At 37.0% G+C, this 25,247-nt stretch overlaps 1 protein-coding gene across 1 annotated transcript in view; it reads left to right on the top strand.

Moving 5' to 3' along the window:
• ZFAND3 (zinc finger AN1-type containing 3) overlaps positions 1 to 25,247 on the top strand; it is a 331,407-nt gene that overhangs the window by 239,199 nt on the left and 66,961 nt on the right. Inside the window, exon 3 of the mRNA XM_060109200.1 lies at positions 13,024 to 13,206. Coding sequence (XP_059965183.1) covers positions 13,024 to 13,206 — 183 coding nt within the window. The remainder of the gene's footprint in view (positions 1 to 13,023; positions 13,207 to 25,247) is intronic.

The raw sequence follows: 25,247 nt of genomic DNA, 5'->3' as shown, positions 1-25,247 counted from the left end.
TCCCTTCCTCGTTCCTATCCTCCCATCCTCCCATCATCCATCAATCATCCATCACAATATACTAATTACTACCTTTGGTGCATTTATTTCTGACTATGACTAAATGGTTAATGGAAAAGATTGATTTTTTTAAAAAAGTATTGCTGGATTTTAATTTGGTTGACAGTAAGGCCTAGTCAGTGCTCTTACTTATTAAATGATTTGTGGGGGGAAGCATTGTTATCTATGCAAATAAGTTTGTAACTATAATGTTTTCTCTATCTGAAATGAGTAAAATTGAAACAAAAGCTCATCCTTTAGCTGGCTTGCAGAATTTGAGCTCCTGCTTGCTAGAGTCACTATTCACTCTTGACTTGGAATGCCAGCATCTCTAATGTCTCAGCAAGAACTTGGCTGAAGAGAATGTAATTTTCCTTGTCACTCTCAGTTTTATAGTTTTTAGGAAAAAAGATGAATGGAATTTAACAGCGATCAAATGGATAAACAGTATTAAAAGAGAAACTGGAAATGTGCTGTAGCCTTTCTTGACATGCTAGCCTTTTCCCTTGAGTTTGCACTACAGTGTTATTCACATATAGAGTCAAGTGAACTGGTAAATCACTTTCATGAAATGGGAGCTTTAGGGCTGGTTGTATTGAGGAGATGTTTTTGCTTTTGATAAAGTACATGTGAAGATGCAAAAGTGATGGAGCAGATCTTTTTTAGGTTTGTATGATTTGTGCTGAGACAACTGAAGTGTAAACTGCAAGGGAAACTGTTGTACTGCTTTGGCAATGTTATACCTAGCTTCCTAAGCATCCTTTGTTCATTTTCATTTGCCTATTACTTTTCAGCTCCTCACATTTTTAGATCTGTTACTTAGACTTGGCATGTCTTGCCTTAAAGCCTGTTCAGTTCTATTTAGTTGATATTTCTTCTGCATGCTTTCTTTGCCTTGAAAGGTAAAATGAAAAAAACAAAAACAAAAAAACAACAACCATAACTATGGGCTCCTCATACAGAAAATATAATACAGTCCACGTAGAATTTTATTCCTAACTTGATACACTCATACATTTTCTAGTAATTTTCTTACCTTTTTGGTTTAATTAGTAGCCTTCACTTCAATATAGATACAGGCATAAATATGTATTATTTACAGATGTTTATCTTTATGAAATCCCCACATAAAAATGAGATTATGGTATTTATTTTTATTTAATTATCATTACTTTCCAAAAAATGGTAGTTTAGTAAAAAATAACATACAGAGTACAATACGCTTTTTCTTTTTAAAAGAAGAAATCAAGACAAAGGGAAAATTTAGATTGATTAGCAAGATGAAGACGAAGAATGTCAACACAGAAATTCATGCCATAAACCTCTGTATAACCATTCAAGACAGAGTGCAGATTGAGATCTGAGCTTCCTAGGAGTCAAAGCAAAAATGGAAATGCAAACAGTTCAAAGGTCAACATCCTGTGAGCTCTAAAGTAGACAGTGAGAAGAGTAGTGAACCATGTTCTCAGTAACAGCCCTTCAAAAAGTAGTGTGTTTCAGACTCACAGATATAGAAGACAAACTTGTGGTTACCAAAGGGGAGAGCAAGTGGGGGAAGAACAAATCAGGGATATAGGATTAACAAGTACAAACTACTATATATAAAATAGATAAGCCACAAGGGTATACTGTATAACTTAGGGAATTATACCCATTTTCTTGTAATGACCTATAATGGAATATTATCTGCAAAAATACTGACTCACTAGGCTGTACACCTAAAACTAACACAATATTGTAAATCAGTTATACTTCAACTAAAAAAAAAAGTGGTGTGTTTTATGCGGCTATTTCTTAATAGCATTCCTATTAGAAGCCAAGGGCATTATCTATAAAGACTGAGTATTGGTGGTGACAATTGAAGTGTATCTCTTTTTTCTTTTAATTAAATTAAAAGAAAATTTTTTTTGGCCTTGCCACGTGGCATGTGGGATCTTAGTTCCCCGACCAGGGATTGAACCTGCGCCCCCTGCAGGCATGGAGTTTTAACCACTGGACCGCCAGGAAAGTCCCATGAAGTGTATCTCATTTTCCTTTTTCTTACTGCTCAGAGTTAATAGTAAGCAAATTCTCTCAAACTAATGTAAGATCTAAGCCCAAATTTAATTGCATAGATTAGAAGTTTATAAAGGATTTGAATTACATGGCCTCTTGTTGGGCTACCTAGAATAAGAGTAAGGGACAATTAGAGTTGTATCTACACAGAACATTAACACTTAATTTGTTTAGTACTATTATGACCTTAAAAGGAAGAATTTGCCTATATCACATGCCATTAAATATTTGAAAGATATATATATATATTTTTTTGTTACATGGGCCTCTCACTGTTGTGGCCTCTCCCGCTGCGGAGCACAGGCTCCAGACACGCAGGCTCAGCGGCCATGGCTCACAGGCCCAGCTGCTCTGCGGCACGTGGGATCCTCCCAGACCGGGGCACGAACCCGCGTCCCCTGCATCGGCAGGCGGACTCCCAACCACTGCGCCACCAGGGAAGCCCCGAAAGATAATTTTTAAATGGATAACTTCCTCTTCCTCGTCCCATTCAAAATGCATTTACCGACAGTTGCAAGTGAAATAAAAGCATATTCCCAAATGGAAAAAATATTTTAAAAATGAGTTATATCAGATTTCACCTGCTTAAATGAAATTTAGACAAAATCAGATTGGATTATTTGGTTAGTATAAGGCAGTTGGTTCCTAAGAAAAATTTTCTAATAGCTTATTTTTCCCATTTGGTAGGGAGCTATAAATATTTCAGCACATTGACTTAGTAGCCTTCATCCATTTGAGAATCAGGAACAAGACTGGGTTATAATCATTAAAAGAGAAATAAAATAAAATAAACATAGCATGGCCTTGTGAATTTAAAACAAATTAAATTTTGAATTAGGGTCAGACTGCCTTGTATTTTATAAAGAACAGGGTTTTCACTTGTCAGGAAATCACAGTTTTCTCAGATAAGACTTTATTTTCAGTAAACCGGTTATCAGCCTACTATAGTTTTACTGCATTTCATATACTCAGATTTTCATAAGACAATAATTGAATTTGATGGAGCCTGGTAGAAAATTCAGACTATTTCCCCAGCCCACATTGTCCCAGTAATCAGCAACTCAGAAAACCAGAGTTAGGTCTGTTGTATTGCTCTAGTGTTATAGAATTACTAGTAGTGGCCATATTTTTGAGACTTGACTTCTTTCAAACTCAGTCTGATTTCTTTTAGGCCCTTTTAGTCTGTGATACCTTTCAGAATATAATATCTGTGTTCTATTTTTCTGAGGGGAAAAATGGGCCTGTATGTATACACAGTATTGCATATAGTTTCATAAGATTAACCCAGAATTATATGCAAAATTTTCTGTGCACACATGTTATGAACCCTAGGTTGTATTATGGTTCCCACGTGTTTGCCACCCCTTTCAGTGGGAGGATTATACTTCCCTGTCCATCATCAGACTTGACCATGAGACATCTTTTAACAAATTAAAGGTGGACAAAAAAATTCATATGTCACTAATGAATGGGAACTTTAACAGCCATGGTATGGCTCCACATCGCTCTGTTCTCTCTGCCACAAGACCAGTCGTGTCCCAGTTAGGGCCACTCTTTCATTCTGGATTCCTGGAATGAAGATACATGTGGGCAAAAACAAACTGTTGTTGTGGTAAGCACCTAGGTTTTAGGGTCCTTTGTAATTGCAGCATACATTAGCCTAAGCTGATATAAGAACCCTAGATTAAGAATCTCTGCTCTAGACCTACATGAGGGTTTTGACACTCACTTGTTATTCATTCAAAAATTTATGCAATACCTCTGTAATGTGGGGGACACCCACATTATCTCCCATTCTCACAACAATCCTAGAGGATAGGTCTTCAGCATTTTTGCAGATGAGGACACAATCATAAATTGGGTAAATAACTTTCTTGAGGTCACACAGCTTCTGATTAGCTTAGCCAGGATTCAAACATAGGTCTGTCTGATTCTCTTTGTGTTGTATCTCTATACTTTGCTATTTGCTCTAGGCACATATATCTGATGAATCATTTCCTTACCAATATGTGGAATTGATAATACAGTGTACAAAACTCTTATATAATTAAATACTTTGTCTCTATTTAAATCAGCCATCTTATAAACTGCAGGCTTGCCAGGGCACAAATATGTTGTATTTGGAGGTTTTTAATTTTGTTTTTAAGTTTGGAATCAGATACCTTTTAGGCGAGGTTCACACTTGCCAGTTAGCCACAGTAACCATCACTTCCTGCTACTTTAAGCCAGCTGACTTTGTACATTTATAATATCTACCTGGTCCCTGTAAACTTTTGAGTTTATAAGCCCAGATTGGCTTACCTAGTGTGCATGTTATGAAGATGAGTTAGATGCAATTCCCTTCTGTTCATTCATTGGCTCCAGAGAAATTATTTTTCATTGTCACAGTCTCAAACTAGCAAATATTTAAATTTTGTGCAAGAAGGCAGAAGTGTAATAAAAAGTCCATAGTTAATTTGAGACTTACTAGCCAGGCATTGTTCTGAAACTTTTCACATGTAATTATCTAATATAATCCACATAATAACCTTATGAAGTAGATGTGATTGTTATTCCCATTTTAGAGAAGGAGAAAACTGAAGGAAGAGAAGTTGAATAACTGGCCCAAGGTCACACAGCAGTTAAGAGGTTGAGCCAGGGTGTGAACTCAGTCTGATTCTGCATTCCTAAACACCACACTATGACAGAGGATCTGTAGGTAACTGCACGAGCTTTTCTCATGAGTGAAAAAATCTCTTAGGTCTTTACCTGGTAACCATTACGTGAAGGACAAGTTTTCCCTTACTTTATGCTACAGCTTTTTAATAACTATCCATAGTGTTCTTCAGAGAGAACATGTACTCTTTCTATTATTAGACAAATGCCTTTTTGGGCATTGTGAATCATACAGGCATTATATATTCTTTTGCTAACCTTGAGTTCATCGGATAAACATTAGTCAGTTAGCCCTGATCTTTGGATCTTGTGAAAATCATGGTCTTTGCTGAACATCCCCTGATATGCTTTAACAGATGTAATAAAATGTTAGCAAACCTATCACTTCATCCTTTAAAAAAATTTCTCTTAGCAGTTTAAACCAATGTGTGGTCTATTAACTTTTTGAGAAAGAGGTTGCCATTCTTAAAATATACCATTCTGCACTGTTTGAAAAATAATTATTTGTGCTGAACATTTGCAGGTTTTATCTTAAGGGAAAGTGTGTCTCAAAAGTTAACACCATCACCACGCTGAGTTGAATTTCCTGAAACGTGAAGTGCTCAGCTTGCATATAGGGCTTAACTGTAGGAGGACTGAAGCTTGGTGGTCTGTGACCCTGATGTGAGATGGTGAGACTGAGAACTAAGTGGAAATGAAATATCATTAAAGGCAAGAGCTGCCCATCACCAATGGAGGGGAGCAAAGACAAAGAGGACCAAATTACAAGGGTATCAGTGGGCAGGAGCACAAACACTGCTCTCCTTCCACTTCCCCAAAAGGGAGGGCCAGTGAGAGGGAGTTTTGTCTTTGTTTTGTCTTTTCTCCTGTCACTTCTACATGGTAAAATGAAGGGCTGGTAGCATGAAGACTGTGCATACAATTATAAAAACAATCAAGGATCTAAAAAAGGAGGATTTTCTTTTTCTAGTGCATTCCCAAAGCTTTTCTAATTTTCTGTTCTGTTGTCACTGAAGTCTTTCTGGGGCATTTGTAACCTTCGGTCTGAACTGAAAAAAATCTTCCGGGCTCCAGCCTCTCCAGCAGTTATGTTCATGCCACACCTGTGCCATCTGATGATTCATGAATGACAGTAAGGACTGTTGGTTTGAGGGAGGTCTTTAAATGGTACCAAGGATCAGCTGTAAACAGATTGGTCAGAGGTTTTTGTTTCGTTTTTTGGTTCTAATTTGCCTATTTTATTTTGTCAGCTTTGTCTAATATTTACACAATATGCCTACTCTACTGTTTATTTTGATGGTTGAGCTGTATGTGTAGGATGTATGTATATGCACACACACCATCAAATTCTCATTTTGTTGAAACTAGATTAATGTCACAATATTCAGAAAACTTCTTGTGTTTTCAGTTTTTTAGAAAATTGACACGTTTTTGAGGTTAGACCAAAATGAGGTAAATGTGTCTCTTGTGTTATTGTAGTACTAATGTTATTGTAGTACTAATGGATTGTTAGGTATTTGCTATAATGTTACATGTTAATTTATGCCCTGTAAATGAATATGAGACACTGTTGCTGGGAAAACTGTATAGTCTGCGCAATAAATGCTGTATAAGAAACAAGCTGGGCTTCTCTGGTGGCGCAGTGGTTGAGAGTCCGCCTGCCGATGCAGGGGACACGGGTTCGTGCCCCAGTCCGGGAAGATCCCACATGCCGCGGAGCAGTTGGGCCCGTGAGCTACGGCCGCTGAGCCTGCGCGTCCGGAGCCTGTGCTCCGCAACGGGAGAGGCCACAACAGTGAGAAGCCCGCGTACAGCAAAAAAAAAAAAAAAAAAAAAAAGAAACAAGCCTTCTTCCAAATAACTTTTTTTTTTTTTTTTTTTGCTAGTTCACAATTCTGAGCAGTAGGCGCTATAGGTGTGAAGAATTTAGGGACTGTATAATTTCAGTGATAAACCAGATTATAAAATAAGCTTAATTACTGATAAGAGTTTTGCTTATAAGCTTTGTCACCTTCATATATTCTCTACTGCCTACTTTCGCAGGAAGCATTTGAAAACATGCTTTTGGGAGCCAGTCTAGTGTTATTTCTAGTATTCTGAAATAAAAGCTTGCAGCTTTGTGGTTTGAATCTAAGCAAACAGGACTTGAGAGACCTTTTGAGTTCTATCAGAACCAGTTACCTGTGGTGTGTAGTAAGGAAGAAAAGGTTTATATGTGCAGGGATAGTTTGTAAAATTCATACATCTGCTTATTGACGGGGGTGCTTAATATTTCTACTGTATGTAGTTGCATTCCTGTTTCCTAGAAATACAGTTTATAGCAATTTGAAGTCTACTTATTAATGTCTGAGAGAACAAATGTTTTTAAACTTGGTATGTTCACCAGTATCAAATAAGTTAAATTCAACAAATCTATATTGTATATTGTGTGGCAGGCATTTTGCTAGGGACTGGGATGTACAGTTAATAAGACATTCATTCATTCACCCAGAAATATTTATTAAGTGTCTTCTGTGGTTAATCTTAAGAGCCTCCCTGAGGAAAGAGTGCTTAAGTTAAGGTTCAAAATGAGTAGGAGTTACCAAGGTGAATAGCAAGATAAAGAAAAAGCGTCTCCCACATGCCTGATCAAAGTACTCCAGGATGAGAAAAAGAATCGTGTTCAGAAAAAACCAAAAGCACTCCAGTATGGCTGAAACAGGAGGAGGGAGAGGAGGAGCAGTGGCTTAAGACAGGACTGAAGAGAGAGCCAGAAACCAGTTCATGGAGGGACTTCTAACTTGTAAGCCATGTTTAGGAATGTGGATATGATTATTAAGGTAATGGAAACTCATTCAGGGTTTAGGGAGGAAAATGACTGTGTCAAAATTTGTTTTTTACATCACTCTGATTGCTTTGTGTAGAATGAATTAGAGTGTGGGCCAAGAGAGGATAGGGTACAAAGAAATCAGTTAGCATGCTATTGAAGGAATCTGACAGATGATGATGACTTAGATTAGAGCGGAAATAGAGAAGTGGATGGATTCCAGAGATATTTAGGAGTGGTAAAGACTAGACTTGGTGATTTTTGAGATGTAGAATTAAGAGAGGGAGAATGTGGAGTCTGAGATGATTCCCAGGCTTCTGACTTCAGTCTCTAGGAGAATGTTGGCACCATCCCCAGAAAAGGACAGAAGACAAGGTCCCTTTTAATTTCTGAGGTAATACCTCAAAGTAGACAGATTTGTGGGCATAGATAGGGAACACAGGACAGGAGTCATTTATCCTCAACGGGATATATATATGGTATGTGGGTGTGTGTATATATACATACACATGTGTGTGTATTTTAAAAACTTGTTTGAAAGTATCAGTCAGTATCAAAACAGTATCATCAGTCGATGGAGTCTGAATTTTAAAGGGAAGGAATCATCGAGAGAGAGAATTTGGTAGGGTAAAGGTTTTTGTTTTTGTTTTTTAAAGAAGTTAGAAGAGATTACTCATGAAACAAAGTTTAAATGAACACAGCCACATTGAGCAGATCACAGTTTTCCCCATAAGCTAGGATCCATGGTGAGCGAGTGCATTTTAAGGCTTTAATAATAGTAATTAGTTTGTCCTCTGGTTCTTGCTAATTCTTATTTAAACCAGTTTGTCTTTTTCTGAGGCTGTTAACCCAGATTAACATTCAAATACTAGAATTTTATTAAGATTTTAATTAGGAGGCTAGCACTCTGGCTTATGAATTGGTTGGCTACTGCTAACAGCTTTGTAGCTTTTTAAAATAAGATATCTAAGATTTGTGGTTGGGGTGGGAATGTGAAGCTTTGAAAACATAGAAATGTGCTTATGAATGGAAGCTGTAGTCTGTTATGGAGATAAATTAGAAGAGATGAAGAAAAGAGAAAGGACCCTGTTTTGTTAAAGGAGACTTTTATACTATGCCTTGCATGAACCAAACTTTTGAGAGATCAGAATTAAATTTTTATTGTCAACACTTCCATTTTACTTTAATTGGCTACTGCAAACATGAAGCATTTTATGGTGTGAAATACCAAATTAAAGCTTCCAGTGGGAATGTGGAGTTGTAATCTGTGATATAGAGTCAGATGGGGTTTGAGCCTGGGAATGGAAATGTGGGAACTGGAAAAGTCACCCCTGCAAGCTGGGCTTTTTTTTTTTTTTTTTTCTCTTAGTTGATAATAAGGTAAGCTGCCAAGATCTTGGCTTCTGTTCACTTTTCAACAGCAGTCCCTTTAAAATTCAAAGGTTTTTACTTAGGTTTTACAAATAGCAGATTATTTTGGAAAAACTCTATTCAAGACCAAGTTTATACCTTTGTGTATACCATAAACTCTTAACAATTTACAAAAGTAGATAATTTTTCCTAATTTTTTTTCTTAAAGAGATAGATAAGCTTGGAGAGCTCTAGTTTTCCCATTTATATGAGAACTGTAAAACAACAAGTGAACAAGTCTTTTCTGTGTCTGGATCAACTAGAGTGACTATTTCTGTTCCTTTCCTGCACTGCTTTCCAGAGTGGAGTTAACAAGAGGCAGTCTCTACCTGTTTTATTGTTTACTTTTTTACATGGGACATAAATCTGCTCCCCTTTGTCCTTGGAGTAGACTCCTGGGATTTTTTTTCCTTCTGTTTCTTTTGGTCAGTAGTCAGAAGTTGGATGCTGAATGATTCAGAAAGAAAGGAACAAGAGAGTAAGAACTATAATGCAAACATCAGGGCTAAAAGGAAGAGATAGTTCTTTCTTTAAACCAGGAAAATACCTTTTCTCTTTAATGACTATCATTTTTTGAGTACCCATGCACAGATACTTTATGTACATTACCTTGTTTAATCCACACTATCCTGAGAGGTAGAAATAACTCCCTCCCTTCGTTTTACAGACAAGGCCACAAAAGAGTAAACAGTTTGCTTTTAGCCATATGCCCAGTAAATAGCCAAATCAGAATTTGAATCCAGGTCCAACTAAAGCTCTCTGTATCGTACAAGCTGCTAACTTTGGCTTAAGAGTTAGAAAACTCTTATAATTAACTGAATTTCTGGTGGGTTGCATTAACTTTCTTGGCTCTTGCTTTCTTCATCTGTAAACTGAGAGGATTGAGCTAGATCTTTAAAGTTAATTCTGGTTGTAAAATTCTGTCATTTCTGGTTTCTTTATTGAATTGAAATGGAGAATGTGTAAAGCTTCTACTGAGTTCTCTTGTTTGCAGCCAGTTTGGTTTGTAATCTTTACTTTTAGCCTCATGATTTTTTCACACCATCGTCCAGTGGAGGTGCAGAAGAAGGCATCAGTGGGAGGATAGGTTAAAGGAAGGTGCATTATGACAGCTGCAGATTTACAAAAGAAAACTTAAAGAAAAGTACCTGAACATCATGCAAGGGATGTGGCAGACATGGGCTGGAGATTGTGTAGGTGGGACCTGGTAATTGTCTTTAGACACCAACATCATTTAACTTCAAAGGGTTATTGTGCCTCAGTGAGTGATTCTATGTGTTTGTCTGTCTCGAGGCATTGGGGATTCTGTTAAATAGTACAATGATGACTCAGTTTCAATTCTTTTAGGGTCTTATAACATTTCCAATTAAATGGTAGAGAGGTGGCTATAGGAGGGACACAATGATTTATTGACATAGGAGAGCTAATGAGATATGATATGGTATAAAAAAAGAAGCATCATTTGCAATATTTTTATTCCACTTATACAGTACCTTTTTCTCTGAGGGTGCTGTACAAATAACATTGAGATAATAAGCCATTTTGAAATGTCAAAACACTGAAGAATAAGAAAGTGGCTAGGAGAAATAAATACACAGAAGCAGTAGAGGCTTTAGATCACTGATGGGCATGCACAGCAGGTTAACAATTCTTTGGCTAAATTCATTGCATTCACCATTGGTGCTGTAAATGGGTGAGGGCTTGACATGGAGGCCTTTTCCTTGGGCCAGTCTAATGCACACCATTCTACATCCTGTGGTTGAGACTGAAGACCATGAGTTTTTGTGTCAGATGGATCTGTATTTAAATCCTGATCCTGCTACTTACTAACTATTAACTTGGAACAAATTACCTAAATTTTCTGAGCCTCAGTTTCTTCATCAGTAAACTGATGGTAATTATAACTCCCTTGTTAAGAGTTGTTCAGAGGATTAAAGTAAATGAGTTAAATACATAAAACATTTAGTTCAGTGCCTGGCACATGGTAAATGCAACATAAATGCTAGCTAGCTATTATTATGCTCAGAATATGTCAGAATAGTGATTCTGATGAGGTTATAGAGCATAATAGCAACAGCTTCTCTGGTTCAAAAGATAAGGCAAAATGGAGTTGTCAGAATTTTCTGAATTGACGCAGTGAAGTATAATCTGTACTTCATAGACTAGTCTAAGATTTTTTAAAATGAAACATACCAAGACTAAACATAATAATTTAAACAGTCATACACTGACCACTAGCTTTAAGAAATAAAAAAAATTACAGGTAGAATTGAAGATCCTGGTTCCTCCCACCCCCAGATAACTATTATCCTAAATTTGGTGTATCATTTCCACATGTTTTTATATTGTAATTATGTACCAATAAACAATATATGGTATTTTTACATATTTTAAATTTTTATATAAATATTATTAGATATATATCTTTCTGTAGCTTGCTTTTCTCTCTCAACATTGTTTTTGAGATTTTTCTGTTGTACTTAGAGCTCTATTCATTTATTTTAACTGCCATAGAGTATTTCATCATATGAATGAATATATCACTTTAATCTATTTTCTGTCAATGGATATTGCCTATAATTTTGAATATTTCTGCATAGCTCTCACTTCACACCCCCCACACCTCCCAAATCTCAGACATAACCATCCTCCTGAATTGTGTTAATTTTTTTAGTGTTTATAGATACATATTCCTAAACAATATATTATTTGAAGTTTTGCCTGTTTTTAAGGTTTGTGCAGTACAGTCTTACTATGTTATTTAGTGACTTACTTTTTTGTTCAACATTATAATTTTGAGAGTTATTCATGTTGATGTGTGTGGCAATAGTTATTTTCACTGTGTACATTATTCCATTATTTGAATATAATATAATTTATGGTCCTTTAGGTCTGACTTTTTACTATTACAAACAGTATGTAATCAACATCCTTGTACCTGTGTGTTGAATTTCTGTCAGGCATATACCTGGTAATAGATATAGGTAATGTATGTGCATCTTTATCTTTAATGGATATTGATAAGTAGTAATTACATTATCATTTAATTATACATATTTTCTAATTTCTAATTTGACCCATGAGTTTAAAGTGTATTTTAGAAACTTCCAAATATATAGGATTTTTATTACCAATTTTTAACTTAATTGCTCTGTGGTCAATTAATAATGCCTGTATCTTACTAATTCTTTGGTATCTGTTGAGACTTTTGCTTTATAACCTAATGTGTGGTCAAGGTTTTTCCAGGTTTTAGGCAGTTTTTATAAATATTCCAAATGTGTTTGAAAATAATTCATTATCTAATTGTTAGTTTCCCATAGATACAATCATTTTTGCTTTACATATTTTGAGGCTTTGTTATTAGGTGCATACAGATTAAGAGTTGTTTTATATTTCTGGTAATTTTTTTTCACTATTATATAATGATCCTCTTTATCTCTAATAATGCTTTTGCCTTAAAAGTCTGCATTTCCTACTATAGCTATTACTGGCTTTTTAATCATTTGTATTTGGTGGTATTTTGTTTATATACTTTGAAAGTTTTCTCTCATGTTAATGTTTTTAGTGTGTCTCTTGGAAACTACATAAAACGGGACTTTGTTTATTCAGTCTGAATTTCCTATCTTTTAACTGCTAAGTTTAGTCTGTTTACATTTATTACCACTACTGATATATCTGTACTTATTTCTACCACATTATTATGTGTTTTCTATTTACCCTTTTTTCCTCTGCTGTTTTTTTCCTTCTCATCTGTCCTTTATTGGTTTGAACAACTTTTCTTTATTTGTTTTATCCTTGATTACCCCTACCCTAAAATTTTAACATGTATTTGGCTTTGCAGAGTCTTACATTAAAATCAGTATGTCTACCACTCATCTTGGAAATGTTTAACTCACTTACCCTCCACCAATCTTCTATGTTTTTGACCAGTATTTTACTTCAATTCTTTTTATCACCCAAATTAGTTTTAATTTTTATACTAACTTGCATTATTTTCTAATACCCAAGGCAATTGTGAACTCCTTATTTAAACTGGTTTTCTCACTCTTTCTCTTCAGATTTTCAAAAGAAACAACCAGACGATGATTCCGCTCCAAGTACAAGTAACAGCCAATCAGATTTGTTTTCCGAAGAGACCACCAGTGACAACAGCAATACCTCGATAACCACGCCAACTCTTAGTCCCAGCCAGCAGACGCTTCCGACAGAACTGAATGTAACTTCACCAAGTAAAGAGGAGTGTAAGTCTCAGATCCTGTGAAGTGGTAGAGAAAGCAGCCTAAGAATCATATCACGAGTTTCTTGTTAATGCCTCTTCCAGAAAAAATGATAGCAGCTCTTTCAATTCAAGATTAAGTGTTAACATATAGGCCCAAGTCAGCAAGGTAGAGAGTAAGTTTCCGCCTTCCATTGAGCATAAGGTTTTTGTGTGTGTGTGTGTTTTAAAAATTTTATTTTATTTATTTATTACTTTTGGCTATGTTGGGTCTTCGTTGCTGTGTGCGGGCTCTCTCTAGTTGTGGTGAGTGGGGGCTACTCTTCGTTGCGGTGCACGGGCTTCTCATTGCAGTGGCTTCTCTTGTTGTGGAGCACGGGCTCTAGGCACGTGGGCTTCAGTAGTTGTGGCACGCGGGCTCAGTAGTTGTTCTCAGGCTCTAGAGCCCAGGCTCAGTAGTTGTGGTGCACAGGCTTAGCTGCTCCGCAGCACGTGGGATATTCCTGGACCAGGGCTCGAACCCGTGTCCCCTGCATTGGCAGGCGGATTCTTAACCACTGTGCCACCAGGGAAGCCCGCTTAAGGTTTTCTTAAAGGATTGCCTTTTATGTTAACTGTCAGGGTACACGAGGTTTTGAACCAGTTTAGGGCAGTTGTTCTCAGCCCTGGCTGTAAATTAGAATCCACTGGGGATTTTTAGAACAATTTTAATCTTCAGCACCATTCCCTGAATCTGTAATTTAATTGGTCTGGAGTGAGGCTCAGTGATCTGTTCTTTTTAATTCTTCAGAGAATTCAAATATGCAGCAAGAATTGAGGACCACTAGTCTAGGGAACCTAACCTGATTTAGGAACCTTTGATTGAAGCCTTGCCTCTGTCACTAAGTGGGCCTCAGGTGTTTCTAGGCAGTTAATGAGATAACACTATATACTTCACAGAACATAGGATATTTGAAGGGAGGAGGAAGTAGTTTCTTTTACTCTTCTGTAAGTTCTCAGTGACAGAATACTATTATCATATATGTGATATGGAAGTCCATTGTCCACTTAACCTTTATAATGCTGTAACCGTTTCCTTTAGGGCACAACTGTAACTGACAGGGCTTGTTGAAAATTGTAGTGATGTTATGACATAGCAGCTTTTTGCCTTTTAAAAGCTTTACTTAACAGGTTGAAATCTGGTGTTTCAAATTTAATGAATATCTAGAAATCCTTAGAATATGGTAGGTTAGAATGTTCTGTCTACTAACTTTGGAAAGATTAGCAGAGAACAAATGTTTATCTAAACCCCTATCATAAACCACTGTACTAGGTAAAGTTGAGAATATAAAGGTAAAAAAGGCCATAGTTCCTGTCCTCAAAGAATTTACTGTTTAGCAGTGGAAATTAAATACATTTCTTATATCGGTAGTTCTCAACCAGGAGTGAGTTTGCCCCTCCCCCTCCCCCAATGCTGTAAACATCTGACACTGTATCGGACAGCCCTCCACAGCAAGGAATTATCCAGCCTGACATGTTAGTAATGCCAGGGTTGAGAAACCCTGATACATGGTTGTATGCACCTATTTTAATGGTCTTTCTTACGTATTGAAGACATCGACTGTTGAAGAAGGGTGTTGGTTTACTGGAGAAGGTGCTGTTGAAGATAGATACAATATGGAGGAAAGCTGCATGGAGTTCTGCAATGGCAAGTGACTCCTTTAGGGCCATTTATGGAGGACAAGGCTGGGCAGGTAGATTGTGGCCGTGCCATAGAGGCTTGAATGCTCAGCGAAGATATTTGGATGTTAGACAGTAGTCATGTTTTTGTGCAAAGGAAGTAATATTACTACAGTTACTTTGCAGAAGTAGCATGGCAGTATTGAAAATGGGAAGGATTATACTAGATAACATTGCACAGAGAAAATTTTTAAATTATTGTAACCTATTGAATAGAGGCCTAGGCAAAGGTGTTGAAATTATGTAAGAGGAGAAAAAAAGATGAAAATGGTAGTGATAATGTTAAGGCAGTAGGTTTTGTTTCATTTTTTTTTTTTTTTCTTTCTTTTTGCGGTATGCGGGCCTCTCACTGTTGTGGCCTCTCCCGTTGCGGAGCACAGGCTCCGGATGCACAGGCCCAGCGGCCATGGCTCACGGGCCCAGCCGCTCCGTGGCATATGGGATCCTCCCAGACCGGGGCACGAACCCGTATCCCCTGCATCGGCAGGCGGACTCTCAACCACTGCGCCACCAGGGAGGCCCTTGTTTCATTTTTAAAAATCTGTTGAGGGTTGTGTACTTATGGGCCTCTCACTGTTGTGGCCTCTCCCGTTGCGGAGCACAGGCTCCAGACGCGCAGGCTCAGCGGCCATGGCTCACGGGCCCAGCCGCTCCGCGGCATGTGGGATCTTCCCGGACTGGGGCACGAACCCGTGTCCCCTGCATCGGCAGGCGGACTCTCAACCACTGCACTACCAGGGAAGCCTGAGGGTTGTGTACTTATTGAGAGGCTGATGAAAGCTCTGGCCCCTTGTCTCAGAAAAATACACACCAACCATTTATACTCAATTTTGAATAAATTTTTTCTAAAGCTCACTATGGCCTTTGGTTAGGCACTCCTTGTCTAAGGGAAAGTTTGGAGCTGATCAGAATCTCATCTTATGGAATGGCATCTGACTGGATTCACACACACCAGGATCAGGCCAGGATCAAAACAACTTGAGCAGCCCAAGTGCTCTGAGATAACAACAGCTACCTTTAATTGAGCACTTTATGTGCAAGACACTGTTCTATATGTTTTGCATATTTTTTATTTTACTCCTCATGACAACTCATTGAGGTGTAAGTACTGTTTCCCCATTGCATAGAAGGAAACAGGCACAGAGATCAAGTAATTTGCCTGCGGTAGCAAACTAGTAACCAGAATAGCATTCAAGTTCAGGCATTTGGCTTTATAACTCATGCTTTTAATTAGTTAATTCACAATGTGAAATATAACTGCCACAGAGAATAGAAATATTCATGTTGGTAAGATCAACACTTCTTTTTGTGAAATTAAGGTATGTGGAAACTCACATGGTAACCAAAAGTTACTTGATTAATTCATCATGAAATATCCTTATAACAGGGATTGAAAATAAAAACACTATATCCATATGACTGTATGACTAAAATATTTTCTCCGGAGTCAGATTTTTATGGGAAGCAGACCCATAACGAGGATTTACATAGCAAATGGCAGAGTGTGGAGTTAGATGAAGTGAAAGTTTGAGTCACGCTGATTGTCAGGTGCACTCTGAGGACATATAGGGAAGGTCTTACATTCAGTACAAGATTCCATCTTTATGCCCTTTTCCCCTCCTCTGCTGGGGATTAGACCTACCCTGAGCTCTGGAGCCCCTAGGACACAGTACTTCCTGTGTTTCCATAACTTGCCACTCTAGGCTGCTGTAGACTGCCCCATTTTTCCTTTCAATATATACATAAATACCTTCAATCTGATTAAGGATGTGTAGTTCTACCAGTTTCAGATCCATTCTCTCTTTCTGGTGACATCACTGCTTTAAACCATTGTGTGTTTAACTCTTCAAGTGAAACTCTCAAGAGTCTAATCTCATTTCCTAATTCTTGTGGAGCTCATTATTGTAAACCTTGGATTTTCATAGATCTGGAGAGAGGAGGAGATTTGCTAATATGAGGTTTAATGATGACTTAAGTGTTCAACTGGGCAGTTTGAGTTGGAGCTCAGGAGAAAGAAGTCAAGGTTGGCTTCATCCACATGCAGATGATAAGTAAAGCCTTAGGGGTTAAGTGAGATTGCCAAAGGTGAGAGGAAAGAAAAGCAGTGAGAATAGAACCTAGAGGGAAACCAAAACAGAGGAGGCAACTGAAGAAGTCAGAGAGGAGGCAAATGATAGTGGGCAAGGAACAAATTTCAATGTATGGTGTAGGCTTTATTAATAATAATGAAAATATTCACTCATATTTATAAAGTGTTTGGCTATCTTCTAAGCTCTTTACACATACTAACATTTAATTCTCACAATACTACTACTCATAATGAAATATTAATAATGAAATAATAATATTATTAATAATAATGAAAATATTCACTCATATTTATGAAGTGTTTGTCTATCTTCTAAGCCCTCTTCTAAGCCCTTTACACATACTAACATTTAATTCTCACAGTAGGTAGGTGCTTTTATTATCCCTGTTTTTACAAATGAGGAAGTTAAAGCATAGAGTGGTTCAGTAACTTCTACCCAAAATTCAGAGCTCTTGCTGCCCAGTGTAGCTCATGCTCCAACCCACTGATTCGGTTCCAGAGCCTGTGCTTTCAACCACTATAGTATATTGCCTCAACATTGTGAAAATGCTTCAGGAAACTGTAAGCTGACAAGAAAAATTTGGATTTGGCGATCATGTGATTAATTCTCTAAATAAACTATTTAATAAACTGTTTCAGTGGTTTGTATATTCATTTAGCAGTCTTTGCTAAATGGCACTAGGTTAAGTGCTGGGTACAGAAATGAATAAGATTAGGTCTCTATCCACAAGGTCACCTTTTCAGATACATACGTCTCTCCTTGAGTTTCTGGTTGGTTCTCCCTAACAGATGCATGATAATTTCAGGGTGAAAGGGAGGCAGTAGCAGGAATAGTGGTTAATAAGCACGTCATTTGCAAAAGCTTCCTCAGGCGAGTTTTGCCATCTTGCCTAGGTTGAAAACTATGCTAGAGTGAGGAGATATGTGCCTGGTTTGTGGATGGGGGGGATATAGGGATAAGAAAAGTAAGGAAGGTTTGTTAAAGCTGTCAGGGCAGATGCATTGTAAGTCAACAGGAGGTAATTAAAGTGATTGCCAAGTAGCGGTGAAGACCCAGGTGAGAGGAGACAGCCTGATCCATTGACACCTTGTACATTTCTTCAACTGTGACCTACCTAGGAGAAGAAAGGTGGAGGAAGAGGCAGCAGGAGATGACTTATATTAAGCTTTTAGTATCCTCAAGAGACCAGAATTTCATCTGTTGGTCCTTAGCTTCCCCTAGAGAGTCATGGAGAAGTAAGGTGTGGGAGTTGCTGGGAGATGGGTTTGGGATTCCAAATCCAAGTACTACGTAATCTGTAAACTCTGTAGTAGTTATGGATCCATTGTTATTGCAGAACTGGAAGTGTTAGTGTAGAACTGGAAGTGCTGAGTCTTCTTTGGGGCTTGTGAAAGGTTTTACTTTTCTTCCTAATAAGCAATACTTATTCTCTTGATTACATCTGCTTTCTGCTTCTCAAAGTTAAATGAATATAAGAACAGAAAGGTGGTGAGAGTCTGGGTACATTAATGCTGTTTTGAAAAGACTGCAGATAGAGTAAGAACTATTGACAAGAATGTGTAAAGCAGAGAACAGGACAGACTTTTATACAAAAGAATTTCTTAAAACACCTTGACTGGAGGTCAATAAAACAGGTGTCCAAAAGCTCAAAGTGATATTTCTTTGTCTAAACACACGTGTCTCTTCCTATCCCATCTTATGTGTGTCTGCAGAAGAGTCCATGGAACTTTAGCCATTAGAAGCATTTTCAAAAAGCAGTTGGTAAACAAAATTCTACTAGTGACCAAAGGACTTGTCATAACACTTAAATGCTATAAAAATGGTAACAGCTATCACCAGAGTACTTACTAAGTACCAGGCACTGTTCCAAATTTTTATTTGTATTAACCTACCTCATATTCATAATACCCTGTAAAGCGGGTGGTATTACTGTATCTATTTTGCAGATGTGAAAATGGAGGCACAGGATGATTCTTTATCTTGCCCAACATCACAGAGCAGCCTGGCTTTCCAGCACCACCCCATTGCTGCCTGTCTCTGTAGTGATTTGTAGTGTAAAGGCCGTTGCTTGCAAGTAAACTAGAGAGGAAGGAATGTTGCGCAAACACTTAAAAAGAACAAAATAACATACATTTCTTAATGCTCTTGCTACTACCAATTTATTGTTCTTTCAATTTCCAGGTTTTTCATAGAGGAGATAAATTGTGGTTTATTTTGTTTCTTTTTTTTTAACTCCCACATCTTTATTGGAGTATAATTGCTTTACAGTGTTGTGTTTGTTTCTGCCTTACAACAAATTGAATCAGCTACTGTACTTTGTTTCTTTTTTCCTTTTTCTTTTTTTTTTTAAAAGATATCTGTGACCCCAAACAGGCATAGAACACTTTCCTAGAAGCTTCAAATCTAGTCTAGGAGACATTGATTTTTTAAAAAAACTAAATTTATTTATTTTTGGCTGCTTGGGTGTTTGTTGCTGTGCGTGGCGAGCGGGGGTACTCTGTTGTGGTGCGCGGGCTTCTCATTGCAGTGGCTTCTCTTATTGTGGAGCATGGGCTCTAGGTGCATGGGCTTCAGTAGTTGTAGCATGTGGGCTCAGTAGTTGTGGCTTGCAGGCTCTAGAGCACAGGCTCAGTAGTTGTGGCTCACAGGCTTTGTTGTTCTGTGGCATGTGGGATCTTCCCGGACCAGGGCTCAAACCTGTGTCCCTTGCATTGGCAGGCAGATTCTTAACCACTGTGCCACCAGGGAAGCCCTGTACTTTGTTTCTTTAGCCAACTTTTGAAATAATGTCAGGTTGTGGGTAGAACGCTGGAAATGGTTGTTAAAGCTGTCAGGGCAGATGCATTATATGAAATTCTGGTCTCTTTGAGGGTACTAAAAGATTAATATGAGTAATCCCCTGCTGCCTCTTCCTCCACCCTTCTTCTCCTAGGTGGGTCACAGTTGAAAAAATTTGCAAGGTGTCAGTGGATCACCTGTGTCTTCACTGCTACTTAGCAATCACTTTAGTTATCTACTCTTGACTTAGACAGTGCATCTGCCCAGATAGCCTTAACAAGATGAGCAGATGACTGGTCACCTTAAGTCAGAGTCTTATAAGATTGGACTTAAAAGATTTTTTAAAAGACCCTTCTGTCTATTTCTCCTATAAATTAGATTTCCTATTGTTATGCTCTTAAAGGCCTGGACATCCTTGCTTGTGCCCTCTGGGGAGCCTTATGGTGTACATGCATACAAAGCTAGGTTTTGTGGGGTTTTTGGTGGCGGGGGCAGGGGTTAGCCAGTCCCACTATGTACTGGAGGGAAATTGAGGTGTTGGTGGAGAGTTAGCTGCTCTATTTCTTTCTAGGCAGGAGAGGAAGAGAACTGATACCTGCTACTAGGGAAGAGTAATGGCAAGAAATGGGCTTGTTTTTAAATATTCTGACATTCTAATCTAACAGTTAGAGAGGGCCCACCTCGTACAGAACACTTTTCTAAACTGTGTAGAGGCACATACTAAGCAATAAACAGCAACCAACACATATATAAAGCAATAGTTTTTAAGAGAAGTTGGCAAAGTATAACCCACAGGCCAAATTGGCCCATCACCTATTTTTGTATGGCCCACGAGCTAAGAATGATTTTAAATGAAAAAGATCAAAAGGACAGTAATTTTACATGTGAAAATTATATGAAATTCAGATTCCAGTGTTCACAAATAAATTGTTATTGGAACACAGCCATGCTCATTCATGTATGTATTGCCTGTGGCTGCGTCTGCACTTTAACAGCAGAACTGGGTAGTTACTACACAGACCCAATGGTCCTCTGCAGAGAAAGTTCGTCAACCCCTGTTTTACAAAGCCCTCTGACAAACGTTATTTTTCTGGGATCATCCTAACAGTCTGCAACATAGGCAGGGCAGATAGTCTCCTCCTTATTCTACAGATGAGGAAAAGGTTTGAATGGTGACCTGCCTTGAGTCACATGACAGGGCTAGAACTCAGCTCTGGGCCTTTTTTCATCCATAATGCTGAAAATTTTTCCTGTTCTTCTCTACTACATATACCCAAGAGATGATTTTGTTGTAACCAAAAGAAAATATACAGAAAAAGTGAGAACCATACTAACTGGAATGTTAGTGAAGACTTTTAATGAATAAAGCTTCATTTCCAAGTGCTGGCTGGATCTTCCTTTAATATGACAGTGATTCCCAAAACAGAAATTTGAGGGTATTCTTTATCTGTATGTTAAATTAATTTTTTTGAACAAAGAGATTTCCATTGTTTCCTTGGAAACTGGTTCCTGGTCATAGCCTAACTTCCCCAGGCATTTAAAAAATAGAATGGTGGCACGCTTTTTTTTTGTTTGTTTGTTGTTTTTTTTTTTTGCAGTACGCAGGCCTCTCACCCCTGTGGCCTCTCCCGCTGCGGAGCACAGGCTCCGGACGGGCAGGCTCAGCGGCCATGGCTCACGGGCCCAGCCGCTCCGCGACATGTGGGATCCTCCCGGACCGGGGCACAAACCCGTGTCCCCTGCATCGGCAGGTGGACTCCCAACCACTGCGCCACCAGGGAAGCCTGGTGGCACGTTTTAACAGATTTCCTTGCTAAACTGCCCTTGGGTCTTTGAACATGAATTGGGCTTCATTGGCTGCTAGTCTTCATTCCTGTCTGACAGATCTGTCCCTTGGAAAATTAATATCACTGCCACTGAGTGGCTGAACTTCATGTTCATCTGTTTTTACCAATTAAATTTATAATAATCTCCAAGTGAAACTAGTTTTCCCTTTTTGGACTATGCCTACTTGAAGACCAGATAGTCTGCAAAACAGGCTGACTTATTCTAGTAGAACATTCAGAAAATATTACCTATTAAAAATATTTCATGCCTTCCTCTTGGGCTGGTTTTAAGTGAAATATGGTGAGGAGATTTATTTACAGTTCTCTTTGTATGTGTCTTTCTCTTCCTTTATCTCTAATGAAGCTTGGAGCATCAGGCCATTTATCAGAGATAATTATACAACAGATGGAGCTTTTCTGATATATAATAGTATCAAAGTGGGAGATTCTTTCCCATAATGAAGAATGCCAAAATTTTAAATGTCTCTTCTGATTTTAATTTAAAGGTACTTTTTTTTCCAGTGCATTTATTTATCTTGAAGCTGATTCTGTAAAGCATGGTGCTTTTATTAGGGCTTGTGTTCTGAAAGGATTGGTACTTTGCAGTACAGTTTGATAACGTACAGTTATGTGCTGTATTGAATTGAATGGTTGTAATTCACCAGGAATCAATGTATGGGATCATTGAATGAATCCCGGTCAAAATGCAAAAGGACTGACCAGTTTAGCAGTGTTTTCTTATGGAAATTACTTTTATTCCACATTATTAGCTGAATCAGAACTTGTTCAGGCACTTAGAGTGTCATCTGACCTTTTTTGTAGTCTAAAAATAAAGTCAAAATTAAAGCAAAACCATGACTTTTAAATACTTATTTGCTGCCCTCTTTTTTGTCTTAAGTTATTTTATCTTTTAAGTATACAAGTAAAGCAAAGACATACAGGTTTATGTATGTTAGAAGGTATATATTCTTTTAATGCCTCCACCCCGTTCCCCACCCCCCAAATTCCCACTCTTTCCAGAGATAACCACTGTTTATTTATTTTGGATTATATATATTCTTTTGCTATGCAGTTATATACATGTCTACATAAATATAAGGTTTTCTTTATACAAATGAGAACATACTATACGTATTGTTTTGTAACTTGCTTTTTTACTTAACAATATATTTTAGAGATCTTTCTAGGTCAGCCTAATTCTTTTTAAACTGCTCTGTAGTATTCTGTATTATTATTATTATTATTTTCTCTTTTCTTTTGAGACTGTTTCTGATATTTCACTGCTATAAACCATATGATGTAAACATTTTTAAACATAGGTAATGGTGCATGTATCATTTTTCCATGATAAATACATGGAAGAGGAACTAACAAGTCAAAGAATATGTATTAAAATTTTTATATACACCGCCAAATTAATTTCCAAAATAACATTACTGCTTTATTCCTATTTGCCACTTTATTTGAGTGAGCATTTTCCCCATACTTTTACCAATGTTAGGTGTTCTTTTTTGGGGGGCAACAGGCGAAAGAAAAGCTTATCTTAACTTGCATTTCCCTGACCTCTCCTGATGGTGAGATTGAGCACTGTTTCATATGTTTATTAGCTATTTGTGTCTCCATTGATTTGCCTATCTGTATTCTTTGCTTATTTTTTCGTTAGCCTTTTTTTCTTACTGATTTGTAGGAGCTCTTTATATATTCTGGATATTTGTTATGTATTCTTATATATTTGTTACATATCATGTAAATATTTTCTTCTGGTATGTCACTTGACTTCTAATTTTGATTTGGGTGCCTTGTATTCCATTGGAAAATTCACAGATTTTAAAGTTCAGGTCTTAGTTTGTCTTCTAGGTTTGTGTGTTTCTTAGAAGGCTTTCTCCATCACAGGGTTATAAAAATATTTTTCTTTATATTTTACAGTTTATATTTATATTTAGCTCTTGATTCCATCTGGAATTTATTTTGTATATATGAGGTATAGGGATTTACCTTTATTATTTTTCCAAATATTATTATATTTCCAAAATAATTTTTCCAACCAATTATGTCAGAACCACTTATCAATTAGGCCTGGTTTGGAATTCCGTTACTATTTTATAAATGTAAATCTGTTTTTAGACTCTTTTATTTTGTTCCATTGGTCTAACTGTATATTCCTGAGACTGAAAAATAACTTTGTGGTGTGTATTGGTATCTGATAGAGCTAGTTCCCCCTTAGTTTATCTTTTTCTAAATTTTGTTGGCTATTTTTTTGCATTTTTTCTTCTCAATGCACTTTCTCAAATTCTATTAAAAATTACAGTGTGATTTTTAATTGAGTTTACACTGAAAACATAGGTTTATTTGGGAATAATTGACAGTTTAATAGATTATTGGGTCTTCTCATATAGGAATATCATTTGTCTTCATTTGTTCAAACCTTCTTAAATATTCTTGAGTAAAGTTTTATTATTTTCTTAGTGTAAGCCTTACACATTTCTTGTTAGAAATTCTTCTTTATAGCTTTATATATGTATTTCCTATTCTAACTCTGATACTACTTCTTATTACTAATGTATGTGAAATATATTAGTGTATCACACATAAATGTAGTATTTGCTACAGGTTTTTTTGTAGATATTATTTATCAGGTTAAGAAACTTCTATTTTTAGCTTGTTAATTTTTTAAATCAGAGAGGAATGTTTATAAAATGCTTTTCAGCATCTGTTGAGATGATCATATACATTTCTCCTGTAATATGTAATCTCTTAATTTAATGGACTTCCAGTGTTAAACCATCTTTGCATTCCTTGAATAAACTCTGTTAGTTCTTTCAGTGTACTGATGGATTCAAAATGCTAATTTTATTTTAAATTTTGTACCTTTTAAATAATTGAGTTACTTTTGTGTACATGTGTGCTTATATATGGTAGGCATGCTATTCCTGTCTAGTTTAGATACTAGTTACATTAATCTCAGAAAGCTTTTCATCTTTTCCTGTGCCCTAACACTGCTTTTTGTCTTATGTTCTGACATTGTGTAATGTATCTATTCTTTGAAAGCTTGAAGAATTTATTCATAAAACTGATTAGCCTGATATCTGATATTGGACTATTTATATTTTTGACCTCATTTAGTTTTGGCAATTAGTATTACTATAAAAATATCTATTTCATCTACATTTCTAAATTTATTGGAACATATTTAAAATTTTTTTTCTATTGAAGGTGCTCTTAATTTTAGAATATGTATTGTACCAAGTACACAAACTAAATCTTATTCTTAATTAGTCTAATATTGTTTATATTTCCTAATTTGTCTTTGTTTATGATCCTCTAGTGTTAGCTCAGTGGAGAAATATTAAAGGTCTGGGAAGTTGTTATTGCCACCATTGTGTTTTCATAGGATTACAGCCATAATCTTTAGACTGTTCTTGCTTCTAATCTTGTCCTAGTCAATAAACTAGTCAGATGAATCCCCATTGATATCATGTTAAACAAAAAAGGGAATTCTTTCATTGACTCATCACTGCCTATTTGATCATCCAGATTCTTAATCTTGTATCAGACATCCTTCCCCCACATAATCTGGAACCTCATTGTTTTTGACCTCCCTACCTTTCCCAGCACTGATACTCAGCTCTGAACAGAACCAGATCCTTGTTGTC

This window comes from Mesoplodon densirostris, chromosome 10 (assembly GCF_025265405.1).
Source record: "Mesoplodon densirostris isolate mMesDen1 chromosome 10, mMesDen1 primary haplotype, whole genome shotgun sequence".
NCBI classification, from domain to species: Eukaryota; Metazoa; Chordata; class Mammalia; order Artiodactyla; family Ziphiidae; genus Mesoplodon; species Mesoplodon densirostris.
This window is presented reverse-complemented; position numbering and strand designations above follow the sequence as displayed.